This window comes from Colias eurytheme, chromosome 9, assembly GCF_061535395.1.
Source record: "Colias eurytheme isolate Ceu_HAF_F1 chromosome 9, ilColEury1 Martin Lab GWU primary, whole genome shotgun sequence".
In the NCBI taxonomy this organism is placed as follows: Eukaryota; Metazoa; Arthropoda; class Insecta; order Lepidoptera; family Pieridae; genus Colias; species Colias eurytheme.
This window is the reverse complement of record NC_142988.1, coordinates 7,232,006-7,247,691: the sequence shown is the minus strand read 5'-3', so window position 1 is coordinate 7,247,691 and position 15,686 is coordinate 7,232,006. Positions and strand designations below refer to the sequence as shown.

Genomic DNA, 15,686 nt, shown 5'->3' with positions numbered 1-15,686 from the left:
TTCTGTAAACAACGCTGCATGTGGTTTCAGCAGTTGGATTTATCCAAAGTCTACTATTTGCAATCGCTTCTCAGTAACAAATGCAACTCTTGGAATGTTTTGAATTTCACTGATTTTTTTATATGTGTCTGGGATTTTACTCATTTTTCGTCTTACAGTTCCGAAGTCAAAGCCATATATAGCTCCTGGATTGTTTCGTATCATGCATTCCGTCTGAAGTAATGAAAAAAATATTTTTTATTAGTAAACCTTAAAAATCCGATATCACAATTCAACTAAGACAATAATGCCAATTTCGTGTCACATGTCTTTTGAAACTTCGATTTAATTGGAAATTCTTTTTGCATTTCAATAACCATTTTTTTGGCTAACTATTACACCATTTGTATACTATAGAAATGTCATACTTAGATTAATTTGATAAGATACTAGCTGCGCCCGGCGTTTCACCCGCGTGGCTCCGCTTGTGTTGGTCTTAGCGTGATGATGGACTATCTAACATCGAAATAATTTTTCAAATCGGACCAGTAGTTCCTGAGATTAGGGCGTTCAAACAAACAAACAAACAAACTCTTCAGCTTTATAATATTAATAGTACCTATAGAGTATAGACTGCATACATTATAATCAATTTCAATTAAAATAACATCACAAAATGGCACAAAATCGATCCTATTCTTAGGTGAATCGCGTAGCAGTTCACATAATTATACTAATATTATAAAGAGGAAAGGTTTGTAATTATGTATGGTTTTCACGCATAAACTACTGGACCGATTTTAAAAATTCTTTCACCATTAGAAAGCTGCATCTTCACTGAGCAACATAGGCTATATTGCATTTTCAAAAAAATTAGAGATCCTTACCAAAAATGCAATAATGTAACCCAAGGTGTAAAAAATTCCTTAATAAAAATTCTGTCAACGCGTGCGCTGCGGAATCTATTCCTTGAAGTACGAGGATGGTTCTTATGAAAAAAAAAAAACGGGTTGCACTCCGGGAGTGCCGGCAGAAGTGAAAACATGATTATTAACGTTGAGCATGTTTGATATTTTGGAATGGTATCCGTCTTACGCTTTTTCGATCAGGTCACGTGTCCTGACGCGAGTTTTAGATTTTATACCCATTACAAAAAAAGTGCTCAACGCCGCTAAAGAAGTTTACATTTCAAAAAACTTAAACATGTAGGTACCACGGGCAAAGCCGGGGCGGATCGCTAGTCGTCTATATTCTTGAATCATAATTATATATACTTTAAATACCTAAAACCTAAATAGGCATACTTAATTTATATCCTTACCATTTTCATGTTTACATCAACGACACGCAGCACATTGGAATCAGAACCACCACATACAGCTAAATTAGTTTGCGGAACTAACTTCCCACAGTACAGTTTGCACTGATGGTTATCTGGCACTATTGTTTCTATAAGCTTACACGAGCCGTAGTCCCAAATTTGAATAGTATCTTTATCTTGCCACGAGCACGTAAGTATCTTAAATTTATTAATTAAGTAATTAATTACCTAATATATACATAATACAGGGTTTTTCAGTAACAGTGGATAATTCAGTAGTAACGTGCATATAAAAAATGATAAAATGTATGTTTAATGACATTTTAAGAGCATTAGCCGTTTGAGATAGAATTTTCTAGAATCTAGGCGATGGAAGCTGACCACACATCCCTCCCGCACACGCAGCACTACATTATCCAATCTATACTAATATTATAAAGAGGAAAAGTTTGTAAGTATGTATGTAAGTATGTATGTATGTATGGTTTTCACGCAAAAACTACTGGACCGATTTCAAAAATTCTTTCACCATTAGAAAGCTGCATCTTTACTGAGCAACATAGGCTATATTGCATTTTCAAAAAAATTAGAGATCCTTATCAAAAATGCAATAATGTAACCCAAGGTGTAAAAAAATCCTCAATAAAACTTCTGTCATCGCGTGCGCTGCGGAATCTATTGAAGATAGAACAAAAAAATGTTCTACAGTATTATAGAATGGATCAATATCTACAAGAAAGTCCGCGATACCATATGTCCATCTTCTGTAGTTATGTTACTACAACAACTTTTTTACGTTTTCAAAGTAAATAGAAGTGCGGACAGTAATCGAACCATGTTATCCATACACATATTATATAAATCCTTATCCCATTAAATGATGTTTTATTATAGACTGTTTCAATACCAGCAAAATACTTTTTAAATGAAAAGAATTGGATATTCCATTCAAAAGATATAACGAATTTGAAAGTGTCAATCTACAGAAAATAGTAGGTATACTGTTCGAGTAGGCCGTAGTGCGGGGGTCACGGAGGAATTCTACCAATATGCGTCTTGACGGAACACAGTGGGGTTTTGGTCGGTAGGAATCCGAGATAACCCACGGCCCCTCCCCTGGAGGCCGTGGGTATCTATGAAAGATTTCCCCACTAAAACAAAAAAAAAAAGGCCGTAGTGCGGGACGGGGTAAAGGTGATTTTCATGTGATTAAAAATTAAACCTATAGTCCGACCTATAGTAGACTTTTCACTGTAACGATATCGCTATCTATGCGGGTGAAACCGCAGGGCATTGCTAGTATAAATATAACGTAAATATTTAAAAAATGTTTTAGGAAATTGGGAATAAAAATTAATACTCGCAATAATACCAGCGACAAACCAATTACCACAAAGCTGATTGGGTTTTTTATATTTAGCGACCTTGATACTTTATGTGAAAACGATACACACTCAATGCAATAAGCAAGGTATTTTAATTTTTTAGACAGATCTTTTCATCGACGTACAAAATATACGTACCTATCAATTGCAATGAACTTTGTAATTACTACGTACTTGCTTCCCTGGTTTATCGAAGTCCAATCCTTCGCCACACATGTGTATGCCCATAAAATGTTTTGTTGCGTAAGGTTGTCTATCATCCCAGCACATCACGGTATCGTCCCATCCGCCAGATATAAGTTCATGGTGAGATTTTGGATTAAAAACGCATGCAAATATTCTCGATGCATGTCCGTCGATTATATTTTTTCTCCCGCTGTGAAAATAACGTCTTTTTAAGTTTTTACTGCTTTTCAAATAACGATATTTTATGCGTAAGTATTCTTCGACGACGACGTTGAGTTTACAGCCCCCCTAGTCAAGTGGCTTTCTGTTAGCGTAGCGTTCAATAGAATAGACTACGAATGTATGAGATTGACGTAACCTGTAGATACGTTTATCTACAGCCTAACAGAAAGCCACTTGACTAGGGGGCCTGGGTTTGATTACAAATTGATTATAAACCCAATGCCCAACACCCAGCATAGTAGCGAGTTACCTAAATCACGAACGTCGGGAATACGATCTTTGTTTTCTATTCACAATGTCTGTTTATCTCCATCTTATAACTATTTCTATTTAATTGTAACACACACAGCCCGTTTGTAAAACATTTCAATTTTTAACCAAAATTTAACGCAAACTAGGTAGTTACCACGAAATGTTAAAGGTTAAAAGGCACACTTCGCTATGAACGATTGAGCGCGCGGTTCTTGAGCATTCGCTGGAACGTTACGAAACATGGATTTTGGAAATTGAGCTTTTACTTGTATTATGTAATTCCTAAATCCATACTAATATTATAAATGCGAAAGTAACTCTGTCTGTCTGTTACTCAATCACGCCTAAACCACTGAACCAATTTTCATGAAATTTGGTATGGAGATATTTTGATACCCGAGAAAGGACATAGGCTACTTTTTATCCCGGGAAAATTTTCCCGGAATCCCACGGGAACGGGAACTATGCGGGTTTTTCTTTGACTGCGCGGGCGAAGCCGCGGGCGAAAATCTAGTAGTAAATATGTTACACTATATCTAGCTAGGTATGTGTTAATCTGGTAAATAAGTTATTACACGTTACACAGTAGAATAGATTACGACAAAAATTAGTACACAAACAGTGCCATCTAGTGAGACAAGTACACCTTGGATTATGTACAGAATAATTCTTTTCTTTTCTAATAAAATAAAAACGGCTTCAAATTGTCCGAAATAAACTAAATTTAAATGGGACCCATGAAAATATACAGGGTGTCCCACTGTTGGTATACTAAGCTCAAAGGAGGTTATAGTTTTGCATACGCTGAGTACGTAAAAAATACTTATAAAATTCTAGATGCATTTTTTTTTCAAATAGATGAATTCTTAAAACTCTTTGTGTACACCCATAACAAGAAACCCGCCCAACTTTGACACCAGCACGTGAGCTATTGTTTAAGATTATATTTTCATAGACAAAATGCTCATATTAGAGAAGCGGTATATGCGGGCTGCGCGAAACTAGAGAAGAAAACATGGATTTACAGGAAAAATTGAGCAAAAAATTTTTGGCGTAATTTTGTTGTTGAAATTTTTTTTAAGTATTTTTTACGTGATTAGTGTATGCAAAACTACAAGTCGCCTCGCGCTTAGTATACCAATAGTGGGACACCCTGTATATATATATATATATATATATATATATGTGTATACTTGATACTTCGTAATGGGACCACATCCACATGTCAGGCACCAGCTTTCAAATGAAAAATTCTGAGGTAACAAACCCAAAACAAATACAGTGGAATAGAGAACTACTTACCTCATGGAGAAATCTAAATTTAACTAGAATTTGGTCGTTATGAATCCAGATTAAGAATATATTAAACCTACTTAGTGTTAAAAAATAAAATAAAATGTATTGAATTGCCTGGAGTAAAAAGTTCGTTCTTGCGTTTGAGCCTCTTCGTCATACATGTTTAATTTAGCATCATCACCGTATGTGACGAACTTAGTAAACCGCGGATGATAGCAAATACCCAAAGTTTGACGTTTTTCTCGTATGGTATAAATACATTGATCATATTTATATTTCCAACATTTTATGCATCCATTTACATCTGAAAATACATGATTTTTTAAATTGCAATAATATTATGTCATTCAGTAGCTAGTTAAGTTAAACGAATGTAGCAAAATACTAACAAGATGACAATAGCATGTTCGTGATGGGATGCGCCTTGCTAACGGGTCTATGTTTGATTGCTGTGACGGGGCCAGGATACGAACGACATTCGTCATCTACTAGTGTGTGCGTGCAATTTCCAGTATTGCAGTCAAACAACCTGATAATTCCATCTATAAAACCTGTCGCGATATCTTTTGTGTCTTCGGTATATTTGCAGCACATGATATCCTTATTTGTATCGCTACAAAAACAAATAAAATGAGATGGGTCTCCTTAATCACTGTTAAACAGTACCTAAGTACGTGATAAAATTTTATTAAAGCTCGGAAAATAAATATTTAAAAAATATGTAAACAATCGGCAAACAATAATAAATGGTAGCCCTTTTTTTATGAATAAATCGTTCACTGCAACTGTTACAAATTTTATCAAAACGAATCAAAAAAGGAAGCATTTCTGGTATTGTACTTTTAAATTTTTATAATTTACTAGCTTTCACCCTGTGGCTATACTCGCGTAGACTAGATACAGAACTTTGTACTTGCTTGTTTAATAATTATGCTCAGTAGTTTAAATTTCGAGATTATAATTGGGATACGCACATACCTACAAACAGATAAAAATTACTAACCATTGTGTTGGGGCCTATAAAACATAGTATGTACTATATGAAATTTGATATTATGAAATTTGGTTATCCTGCGAATCGGTCAAATATATGATAGAGTGGCAGAACATTTACCAGGTTAGCTAGTTATAAGTATAATATAGTACTCTGCAGAATATAGGTGCCTAGATATTTACTCACAATGTCATCGATTCCCTTTAGGAATGGACACCCCATTCATTACGTGATCACGTGAGGAGTTTTTTTGAAATTTATCGACCCCCTTGGTGAGAATTGATATTGGGCCTCTTAACTTACAATCGAATTTTTTTAATGTTAGTTTAGGTATACAGTATAGTTGTTAAGTGTATGTATTAGAATTATTTTAAAAAGAAATAACGTACTTATTAATTTTATTAACGACAAGCTAAGATAAGACTAATTCACGAGCAGAGGCGGTGAAAAGATTAGGTGGTGTGATAAGCCACCACCACCGACGTGACGGCCGCAGCCTCGCAGGCCTCGCTCCTCACAATCGAAAATAAATTTGAAAAAGTATTAAAAATTAAAAAATTCTTAAAAAAATAAGATACATCACATACTTCTTGCCACTCGACCCCCTCCCCCTTTGAACGCTTCACGGCCTCATCATGCCCGGAGTAGTCAGGAAGTAACGAAAGCAAGTACCTACCACAATAAACACTTGTCTAACAGTTTATAGAATTTTAACTAAAAAAAAACCTTTAAGTAGGTACTTACACTTAGTAACTACTTACATGATAGAAAGCACGTTCACTTCTCCTTGATATATTTGATTTTGTTCAGTGTGGAATGAACGATGTTCAATATTGGGCGAGCTAGTATGCACAGTAACGATTTCCTTTTGGGGACTAACATTTTTCACGTAAGTATTAGTAACAGCAAAACTTTTTCTCGCTGCCTTAACACTACTGGGTGCTATTGGTCCTGCTTCCTGTTTGCGCTGAGGGTCCATATTTTCAATTCCATTCTATAAGAAAATTTCAATGAAAACGATTTATTCTCATGTTATTCAGGATTAAAATAAAATACCAAAATGCTAGAAAATTTATCTGACACTGTCGTTTTCTTAATATCATAATCGGCTATCTGCGTTCACACTGCGTTCATAATAATTGTTCTTCCACGTCACGTAGATATTTGCTCTGTGGTAGGTGGTAGGTAGGTATATGAGGTAGGCTGGTGGTAGGTATATCATAGTATATGAAAGAAATGATTCCACGTAAGTAGTATCTATCTAGGAAGATCTAGGTAATTCCACTGTTAATTATTAAATTAATAACATCGTAACTAACTATTTATTTTCTATATTTGCATCATATAGAAAATTTTTATTAAAAAAGATAAGTAATGGATTCTAATAATTATTATGTAGTATTTTAAAATTTGTTTTTAGGGAGTTATGTTAGTATGCATTGCCCATAGTAGGTATTACATTCATTTCGTAATTCGATACTAATTGCGAATTATATTTATGTAAGTAACTATTGCCACAGTATTGATATTCACTAATTTTAATTAATCATAATATTGTTGTTATAGAAATAAGGTCAAAATACTTACCTACCACCAACCTACCACAGAACAGTTACCTATGTTAAATGAATAAAATTTATTAAAAGTCAAATGATTTATTTTAATCATTGAGATAATATTACTAGGTATGGAGGAAACACCACGAACAAAATCTGTGCGCCATTTTTTTGCTCTAACTAAGTTTTAAAAAATATTATCTAGTTAGGTACTTACCGATGAAAGTTATTCCTTTGCACTTTTCCGTATTATTTGTGCAATATCGTAACACACACGAAGGCATATTTGATGCGTTTCACTTTAAAACAAATAAAAAATGAGCGTGCAGTTACGCCATATGGCGTATGTTGAGCGGAACTGGGAACATAAGTGATGTAGGCGGTGTCGTCTCCATATGTTTATCTCAATGATTTTAATCCTGACAAAATGGGGGAGCTTCAGACTTCAGAGTCAGTTAATATGTTAAAGTAAATGTGGCTAATTTATTTTGAAAATATTTATTTCCGAAGAAAGTTATTGAAGTGAAACTTCTTTATCGGGGTTGGACAAAAATTGAGTGTAACATTTTTGCGTTACGCCGTACGCGTGACATTTTTGCGTTACGCCGTACGCGTGACATTTTTGCGTTACGCCGTACGCGTGACATTTTTGAGTTACGCCGTACGCGTGACATTTTTGCGTAACGCCATACTCGTGACATTTTTAAGGTCATAAAGAAGTTTCACTTCTTACGTGTGTAAGGTAACGGCACCAGTCGTGGACAAGCATCCAGTAATGGACAAAATAAATATTAAATTTAAATATTAAGACCAAAATTAACGTTATATAATTTGGCAATACTTAAAATAAAAGTTTGGTTCATAAGCTATCAGAATACGACACTTCATCTTATTCGGCCAAAATGTTTGAAGATGGCAGAATGTTATGTTTAGTTGCTGCGACTCGTTTCGAAGAAATCCGTTTTTACTAAGGAAATCCTTAAGGAAGTGAGGACACAATTTTGGTTATAAGAATTTTTGTATAAATGTCAGCAAAATTTGATATTACTTTTATTTATAGTAGTTAAGTGTACGAAATATTACACGATTTAGTATCATGATAGGTTATGTTGTTTAAATAAAATTCTTCAGTGTCCATAACTGGATTTAATTCTATGGATATATCCATTTATGGACATATGTCGAAAATAAACTTTTTTTAAAGTTATTATTTACATGCGCTTCTCTGTATTGTCTTTTCTCTCTGATTAATAATATACCTATCACGACCATTTCAAACAAAGGGTTCCAATATTGTACAACAATTGTCCATGACTGGATTTGCTTTGGTTCCTATAATGGACACTGATATTTTTTGTTAAAATTACACTAATGGGTCCAACAACATAATATCTATCTAAACATGAAGAATATATTTTAGAACAGTGGGTCATTATGTGCTGTGCGACTCGTTCTCGGCTTCATTCTCTATCATTGCGTAGAGAAGTCGCATACTTATGCGTATTGTAACGCATCTATCATAGAGAGTTCTCTGATGAACTGTTTGGATCGCTGTCTGCTGCTAAATTCCACCACCATATAGCATACACGCTTAAATTTCATCCACACCATCTTGACAACAGTTTAAAAAAAGCATTTTGCTTCGTGCTACAATTTGGAATCCATTGTACCTAGCACGAGGGTGCTACAATTTGGAATCCATATCGATGGACCGATCAGATTAAGGCTGCTGGCGGATTCAGATTGGCGATTCACTTCACGAGTGTAGCGGAATGCCAGGAAACAGAGAGATATGGTGGAACATCGTGAAGCGGGTAACATCTACCCCCCCAAACCTCATGTCGACCACGTTTGCTCTGACTAGAGTGATATAACGAAGAAAAAGAAGTCCCAAAATGGATGGAATGGCAGTACTTTTTTAGTTATATTTTTCATCCCTGACATAATGAGAAAAAAAAAAACAATATTGGTGTTTCTTAACGGACATAACTCGTATTTAACGATGCATTTGTCCAATTTTTGCCTAGAAAATGGAAATGAAGACTGTTTTAAATATTATAAGTATGCAAAATAATTATTAAGTACTATTTTTCATAAATGCATCCCCGATTTATTGTATTCCAATCATCATTTTCAAGATTCTATTGCTAACTATAAGTCTTCTCCAAGTGTAAATAACTGGAGAAACAACATTAGGTACAGTCCATAAATGGGTGTTCATAACTGGATGTTGTCCAAAACTGGGTGTCCATCATTAGATTTTTCACTGTCCAACACTGGTGCAAAAAAGTGGTTTTTTAATTTATAAATAACTTCATTATTTATGCATTGTAATCTTTTTTCTAACATTGGTTACGTTAAACTAACATTGAACTAAAGGTATAACTAAACAATATCCAATAAAGTTAAAAAACCTACGAGAAATTTGCAAAAAACTTCAATTTTTTCCTTAATCTGTACAAGACTGGTGCCGTTACGTTACTCTAGTACGCGCATACATTTTTTTTTAATTTAAAATGAACTTATATGGAACTTATAATAATAATATAATCAATAATGTAATAACACAACTTCATTCACGTTATGGTCAATGGATCTTAGGGTGTTTATCCACCAGAGATATGCTATGCAGTATGCTTAGTTGCGGTGGATGCTTTATCAAGCAATCATATTGATGCATTCAACTAAGATACATATTACAGTTTTTTACATGGAATGATGTGTGCTCTTGATGCATGCTACCACGAGTGGAGAAGCTGCACATAGCTATGTGCAGTGCAGCGAATATCTAATTCGAGCTGCTTATCTTTGGACAGCTACTTTGCAGCGGCGCATCTTCATAGCACATTTTCTACCGCTACATAGCTCTCAGCTATACAATAATCCTCTATGTACATAGCTTAGAATCATTAGAAACGGTCACATCGTTTCACAGCATAGCTGCTTATCAAATATTATATTGTATCGGTACCTATGTTTCTTAAACTCTTCATTTTCCATTAATTAGTCTTTAGATCTGTTCAGCCTTTCCAAAAATTACCTCGTACTGAACAAATGGTACTTAGGTATACTTAGATATAAAATTTCCCTTCATATAAAAAAGGAACATTGGTACATTCAAAAGCCTTGTGGGCTTTTGAATTTAGGAAAATTAAAGGCATGGCAATTTATTATTTTTAAGTACTTTATTCAATCAATGCAGACACAAAAATAAAATTCAATAGAATCAATAAAACAGGCTTATAAACAGTATTAACTAGTCGTCAAAAAACAAAAGAATGGAAAAAATGAAAAAAAAAAAGTAAATATCGGGATCCCATGGGTATGTTTATCTATACTAATATTATAAAGCTGAAGAGTTTGATTGTTTGAACGCGCTAATCTCGGCAACTACTGGTCCGATTTGAAAAATTCTTTCGGTGTTAGATAGCCCATTTATCGAGGAAGGTTATAGGCTATATAACATCACGCTACGGCCAACAGGAGTGGAGCTACGGGGGTGAAACCGCGCGGAGCAGCTAGTTTTATATATATGTATAAACCAAATTGTAGGTTTATTTGTCACAAGCGGATAATGAATTAGAAAAGTGCATTACGGTGATTGGGTTTGGTGGGAATCCCGTGGAAATGGCGAACGTTACACAGAACATTGACAAATAAAATAATAGATTACCTAGGTACTAAAATAATGTACAATGTATTGAAACTCTATTACATTTCGACTACCTATCATGGGGATTCCCAAACTTTGTAACCAAGTTAGTTGGATAACGTTTGAAATAATTGACCTATACCTGGGATGAATCCGAATGTATCTACTATAGTTGGTTGAATTTTAATGTTCTTTAATTACTTGTACAGTTTTCCGTGGTAATTGTCTTGCTCTGATTTACTTATATTATGTACCACAATTATTAAAGTTTTTGATAATACCTCACCGAGGATAATGATCTTCTGTAGAGATCTTACAATAGTCATTGTGTATAGTTTTTAACTATTTTTCTATGAAAAACTTGAACCAAGACCTACTACGACCGTCGCGTCGGGCGTAAATACCCGCTATTTAATAAATTTTGTATTTCTATAATAGTAGAATTCCCCTAGGAGGCGAAAATAGTCATTCTTAAATCATGGACCAAATATAAATATATAGGATATAAATAGATTTACAATTCACATTTCACCTAATAAAAATAACATTTCTTTTAAATATAGTTACGTTAGATTATGTAATATTTCGGATAAATATCAAACTGTCAACTGATCTTTTAGGGTTGATACTCAGTTGGTAGTGGTTCACATTGTGGAATCTTACAAATCGCGTGCTCATATCTCATAAAACACCTTCTATTCTAGATGGTTAATAGTTTAATACCATCACTTTTACTTTTTTTCTATCACGCAGTATTTGTCATAATATATATGTACCTTCAAATGTGGATCAACCCTGAACAAACTCTATTACACAAATGTTTTCATTCATATATATGATCCATTATGTAGAAACATTTAAACAATCACGATCAGCTACTTAATCATCTGAATTAGCACCTTGTTTCTTTGATCCTATTGAAGAGTATGTGAGAAATAGTTATACAAGTAAATATGTAATGACTAAGCGCACACATGAACATGGGTATTTTTACATACTAATGTATTATTGTTTTAAAATTTGCAAAATCTTTCATCCATTGCATGGTAATAAGGTATAACCTTAACCTAAACCTTTGAAGAAATTATTTGCATATTGCACATGAGGATCCAAAATTACATACTGAAAATATTGCAATTTTGTACATTATTCCACTTTACCACTTCTTGTACCAACAATTATTCTACTTTCAAGTGAATTGACTCAGTGAATATTACAAAATTAAAAGTATACAATGGTGTGTAATATTTAACAGACACGCACAAAATAACAATTTTATTGACATGCATAATATTTAACATTTACCAAATGATGGCCCATCTTATTATATAAGTTAATAAAACAAACAAAACCAAGCGAAAACTATACAATGAAAACAATTATTCAAATCATTCTTTATTAATTATTATAGTAACAAAATATAATATTATATAGCACATAATTCTTTTTTTATGTAATGAACAGGTACCCCTATACCTTTACATTATTGGAAGTGGTAATAATAATTAACAATAATTAACCCCATGACGAAAACACTGCATTCATAAGCTTAAAACGACAATAATATGTTTATTGTTTAGGTATAAATGAACGGTACTGATGACACTAATTATCTTCTTATTGTACATAATTATTGATGAATATGTTTATCATGTTCATCATTTCTTTATATATGAGACATAAAAGCAGTTATTGATTGTCTTGCAAGTAGGTAATATTACGCTATTGAGCTGCTAAATTTTAATATGTAGGTAGTTGTACATTAGTTGTATCAAGTTCATCAGATTTATTTAAACTACAATGCACAAAATACAAGTTATTGTTCTAAAACTGTACTATTATAGTCTCAGCAATTCTTATTTATATTTTAATTTTTTTTAAAGATTTATAATTCCTGCACTAGCCATGTATATCCATTATACATTAAAAGTAAATTATAAAATTGCTCAAATAAAATCTAGCATTTTTATCAGGGTAATACAAGAACTATTATAACTTTTTAAGAATTAATTTCCATAGATGGAAAATTCTAGACTAATTTTTGTTGTAAACAAACTTTTTCCACTCATGGTGTTCATAACTTGTAAATGTCATCCATACTGCTTATTTATATAAAATATTTCAAACATATTTCCAAGACATTTGTATCTCTTTCTGCTAAACCTCCTATGCCACTAAATATCTATTGCCATTATAAATGTTCTATTATAATTATTTATTTTAATCATATCTATACATTGTATCTGACCTTTATTTTATTTACAGTCTTGAATTTTGTACAAACAGCTTTCGTCTCTTAGACACACTAGAATTCACTGTCTCACTTATGCCAGATTTCTTACAACTACAGCTAGGTACCCATTCAATAAACAATTCCATAATATAGCATAGTCACAAAAATATTCTAGCCATTTATTTCGTCCAAAAAATATATACTTATCCTCAAATTTAAGCCACATGTCCTGAGGAAACATAGAATAAATATATAATAATCAACATTATTTATTTTGTTAAACAATGATAACAATCAATAGATTCTCTATCTTTTACTATACACAAGTATGAACGTTCAACATTCTGTTGGAAAACATATACCTAGTAATGTACAAAAGCATAGTACTCTTAATCTATCATAGGTACAGTTACATTTTTCTATGATGTTCATTTATCTCATCGTTAATAAATATGACAACACAAAACAAAACAAGCTTCAATCCTCATACACATCTTGTAAATAAATCAAAACATTAAAATATATTATATTCTTAAACAAAAAGATGAAGCAAACATTGAAGGACTTGTCTTAAAATTATAGTAGTACAATGTTAGAGAAATTAAAATGTATTTAGTTTCTTGATAAATTGAGTATAAGAGCATTATAAGAGTAATAAATTAATAATAATTGATAAAAATTGATAACAGCAACAATCAAATAATGTCTCTTGATATAATACCTTTCTTGAAGATATATTTTGAAGAAATTCTTTCAGCACATACTGTTTCCATTAAATTTATCTAGTTGATAAACTTTACAAGCTTGTGCATTTTTGTTTAATATGGTAAAGACACATTGAATCATTTTTAATATTGAATCTGAAATTGCATAAGATAGTGACATAAAAAGTGTAATGTTGCTATAAGTTAGCACACCAATAATATTTGAAGGATGTGTTATATATAAATTACTATTTAAATGTGATCAAAAACTATTATTCTAAAAATGATTCAAGAAAAACAACAAAACAAGCAATTCATAATAAATTAAAATATATAACACCAGTAGCAAACCACTCTACACCAAAAACAACCCATATGTGTCATAGATAATTTCAAATTATATTATCTAAATTTTTGCTACAATCACAGAGATTATTGTGAGCTTATTAAATCACTGGATCAAACAGAGTGGCCTTGGGATTGGTGCCTTTGTCCCCACTGACTAGAAGGTCCCTGTGCAGAATTACCTTGCTGCATCCACGACAGAAAGTTGGGCGGAGCTGGAGGGGCAGACGATGCTGGTCCTGCAAAGGCACCTTGGTCAGAACCCCCTGAGGGGATATTATTAATGAGACCCCAACCTGCTGCTTGATTCAATGCTGCTGCCACCAATGCCTGATTAACTGGCAATCCCCCCATACCCAGAGGCATGCTTCCACCTTGTCCTTGTCCTCCGCCTCCAGCCACTGCAGTTTGTCCATGCTGACCTGATATACCTAATGCCTGCATATTCACCATATCCATGTTACGACTACTCCAAGAATTATTGTTTGAAGCATTGTGTGGATGGGTTTCTTCATAGTTTCTACTTGGTAAGTTTCGTTGATTTGAACTACTCTTATTTTGTTTAGGTGACGCATTAGAAACATTCACAGACACACCTTTTATAATATGATCTTGACCACATAAACTTTGTGCAACTTCCGGATCCAAAAATGTTATAAAACTGAATGCTCTAAACGGTTTTGGGATAAAAACATCTGTTACTTCCCCAAATTGTGTAAAGTAATCTCTTAGGTCATTTGCTGATAAATCTTCTGTGCACCTGCCTACAAATACCTTACAAGGCATTGATGTCACTGAACCTTCTTTAGAGTTAGGTATCCGCACATCACACCAACGACCATCAATCATGTGTCTCTGTGCCAACACTCTCATTTGTGATGTATATGAGGAAAACCGAATAAACGCGAATCCCTTCGACATGCCAGTTTTTGGATCTCGCTTTAATTGTGCCATTAACACTTCTCCGAATTTCTCAAAATACTCTCGCACAGTTTGCTCCGTGGCCTTCCATGGTAATCCTAAGACAATTAAGTCGGAGCATAAATTGTCATTTCGCTTATTTTTTATTAAAGAATTCTCAGAGGTTTCCCCTGATTTTCTCTTATTCTCCTTAGGAAAACTGCAGATGTATAAGTGGTTACCCCATCCTTCCGGAGGTGGATAAAGCCTTCCGTCTCTTAATCTAATACCCCTGAATGTTTTCGTATCAGGATGTCGATATTTCAAACCACAGCAACCGGGAAATTGCGCAGACACAGTTGTTAACATCAAAGTCCCATCTTCTTCAACTGGAAGTTCTATGGGTTCTTCATTTTCGTCTTCAGCTACAGGCAAGTACTCGAAGGACATTATTTCTTAATCATGAACAGAAATAAATAATATAAGATAAAAATAAACACGGATGGTACACTTATCACTAAAAAATCTGTACAATTTCTAATCCATACAAATATAAAATACGTCAGCTACGGGTTAGAAACCCATTGCAATTTGCTAGTTGAAAACATAGCAAGACGAACCCGTCTTGATCAAATTTTATAGGTTGAATTTTAAATCCCTA

The 15,686-nt window shown here is 33.5% G+C and overlaps 1 protein-coding gene and 1 pseudogene across 3 annotated transcripts; both read right to left on the bottom strand.

Annotated features, from left to right (window-relative positions):
- Positions 1-22: 22 nt before the first annotated feature.
- Positions 23-7,489, bottom strand: LOC149905904 (periodic tryptophan protein 2 homolog). Of its 3 annotated transcripts, none has more exons than XM_090105810.1 (7): positions 7,409-7,489; positions 6,397-6,629; positions 5,031-5,254; positions 4,756-4,945; positions 2,860-3,061; positions 1,301-1,498; positions 23-213 (listed from the first exon to the last, which is right to left on the bottom strand). In XM_090105810.1, exons 2-7 carry the CDS (start codon positions 6,612-6,614, stop codon positions 40-42), a joined length of 1,206 nt encoding a protein of 401 aa, XP_089961936.1. In that variant the 5' UTR covers positions 6,615-6,629; positions 7,409-7,489; the 3' UTR covers positions 23-39. The 3 variants fall into 3 exon arrangements, with proteins under 3 accessions (XP_089961936.1, XP_089961935.1, XP_089961937.1); XM_090105809.1 differs by lacking the exon at positions 7,409-7,489 and adding an exon at positions 6,717-6,733; XM_090105811.1 differs by lacking the exons at positions 1,301-1,498; positions 7,409-7,489 and adding an exon at positions 6,717-6,733.
- A 6,237-nt stretch (positions 7,490-13,726) lies between these two features.
- LOC149905903 (TAR DNA-binding protein 43 pseudogene) lies at positions 13,727-15,614 on the bottom strand (annotated as a pseudogene).
- Positions 15,615-15,686: the final 72 nt, after the last annotated feature.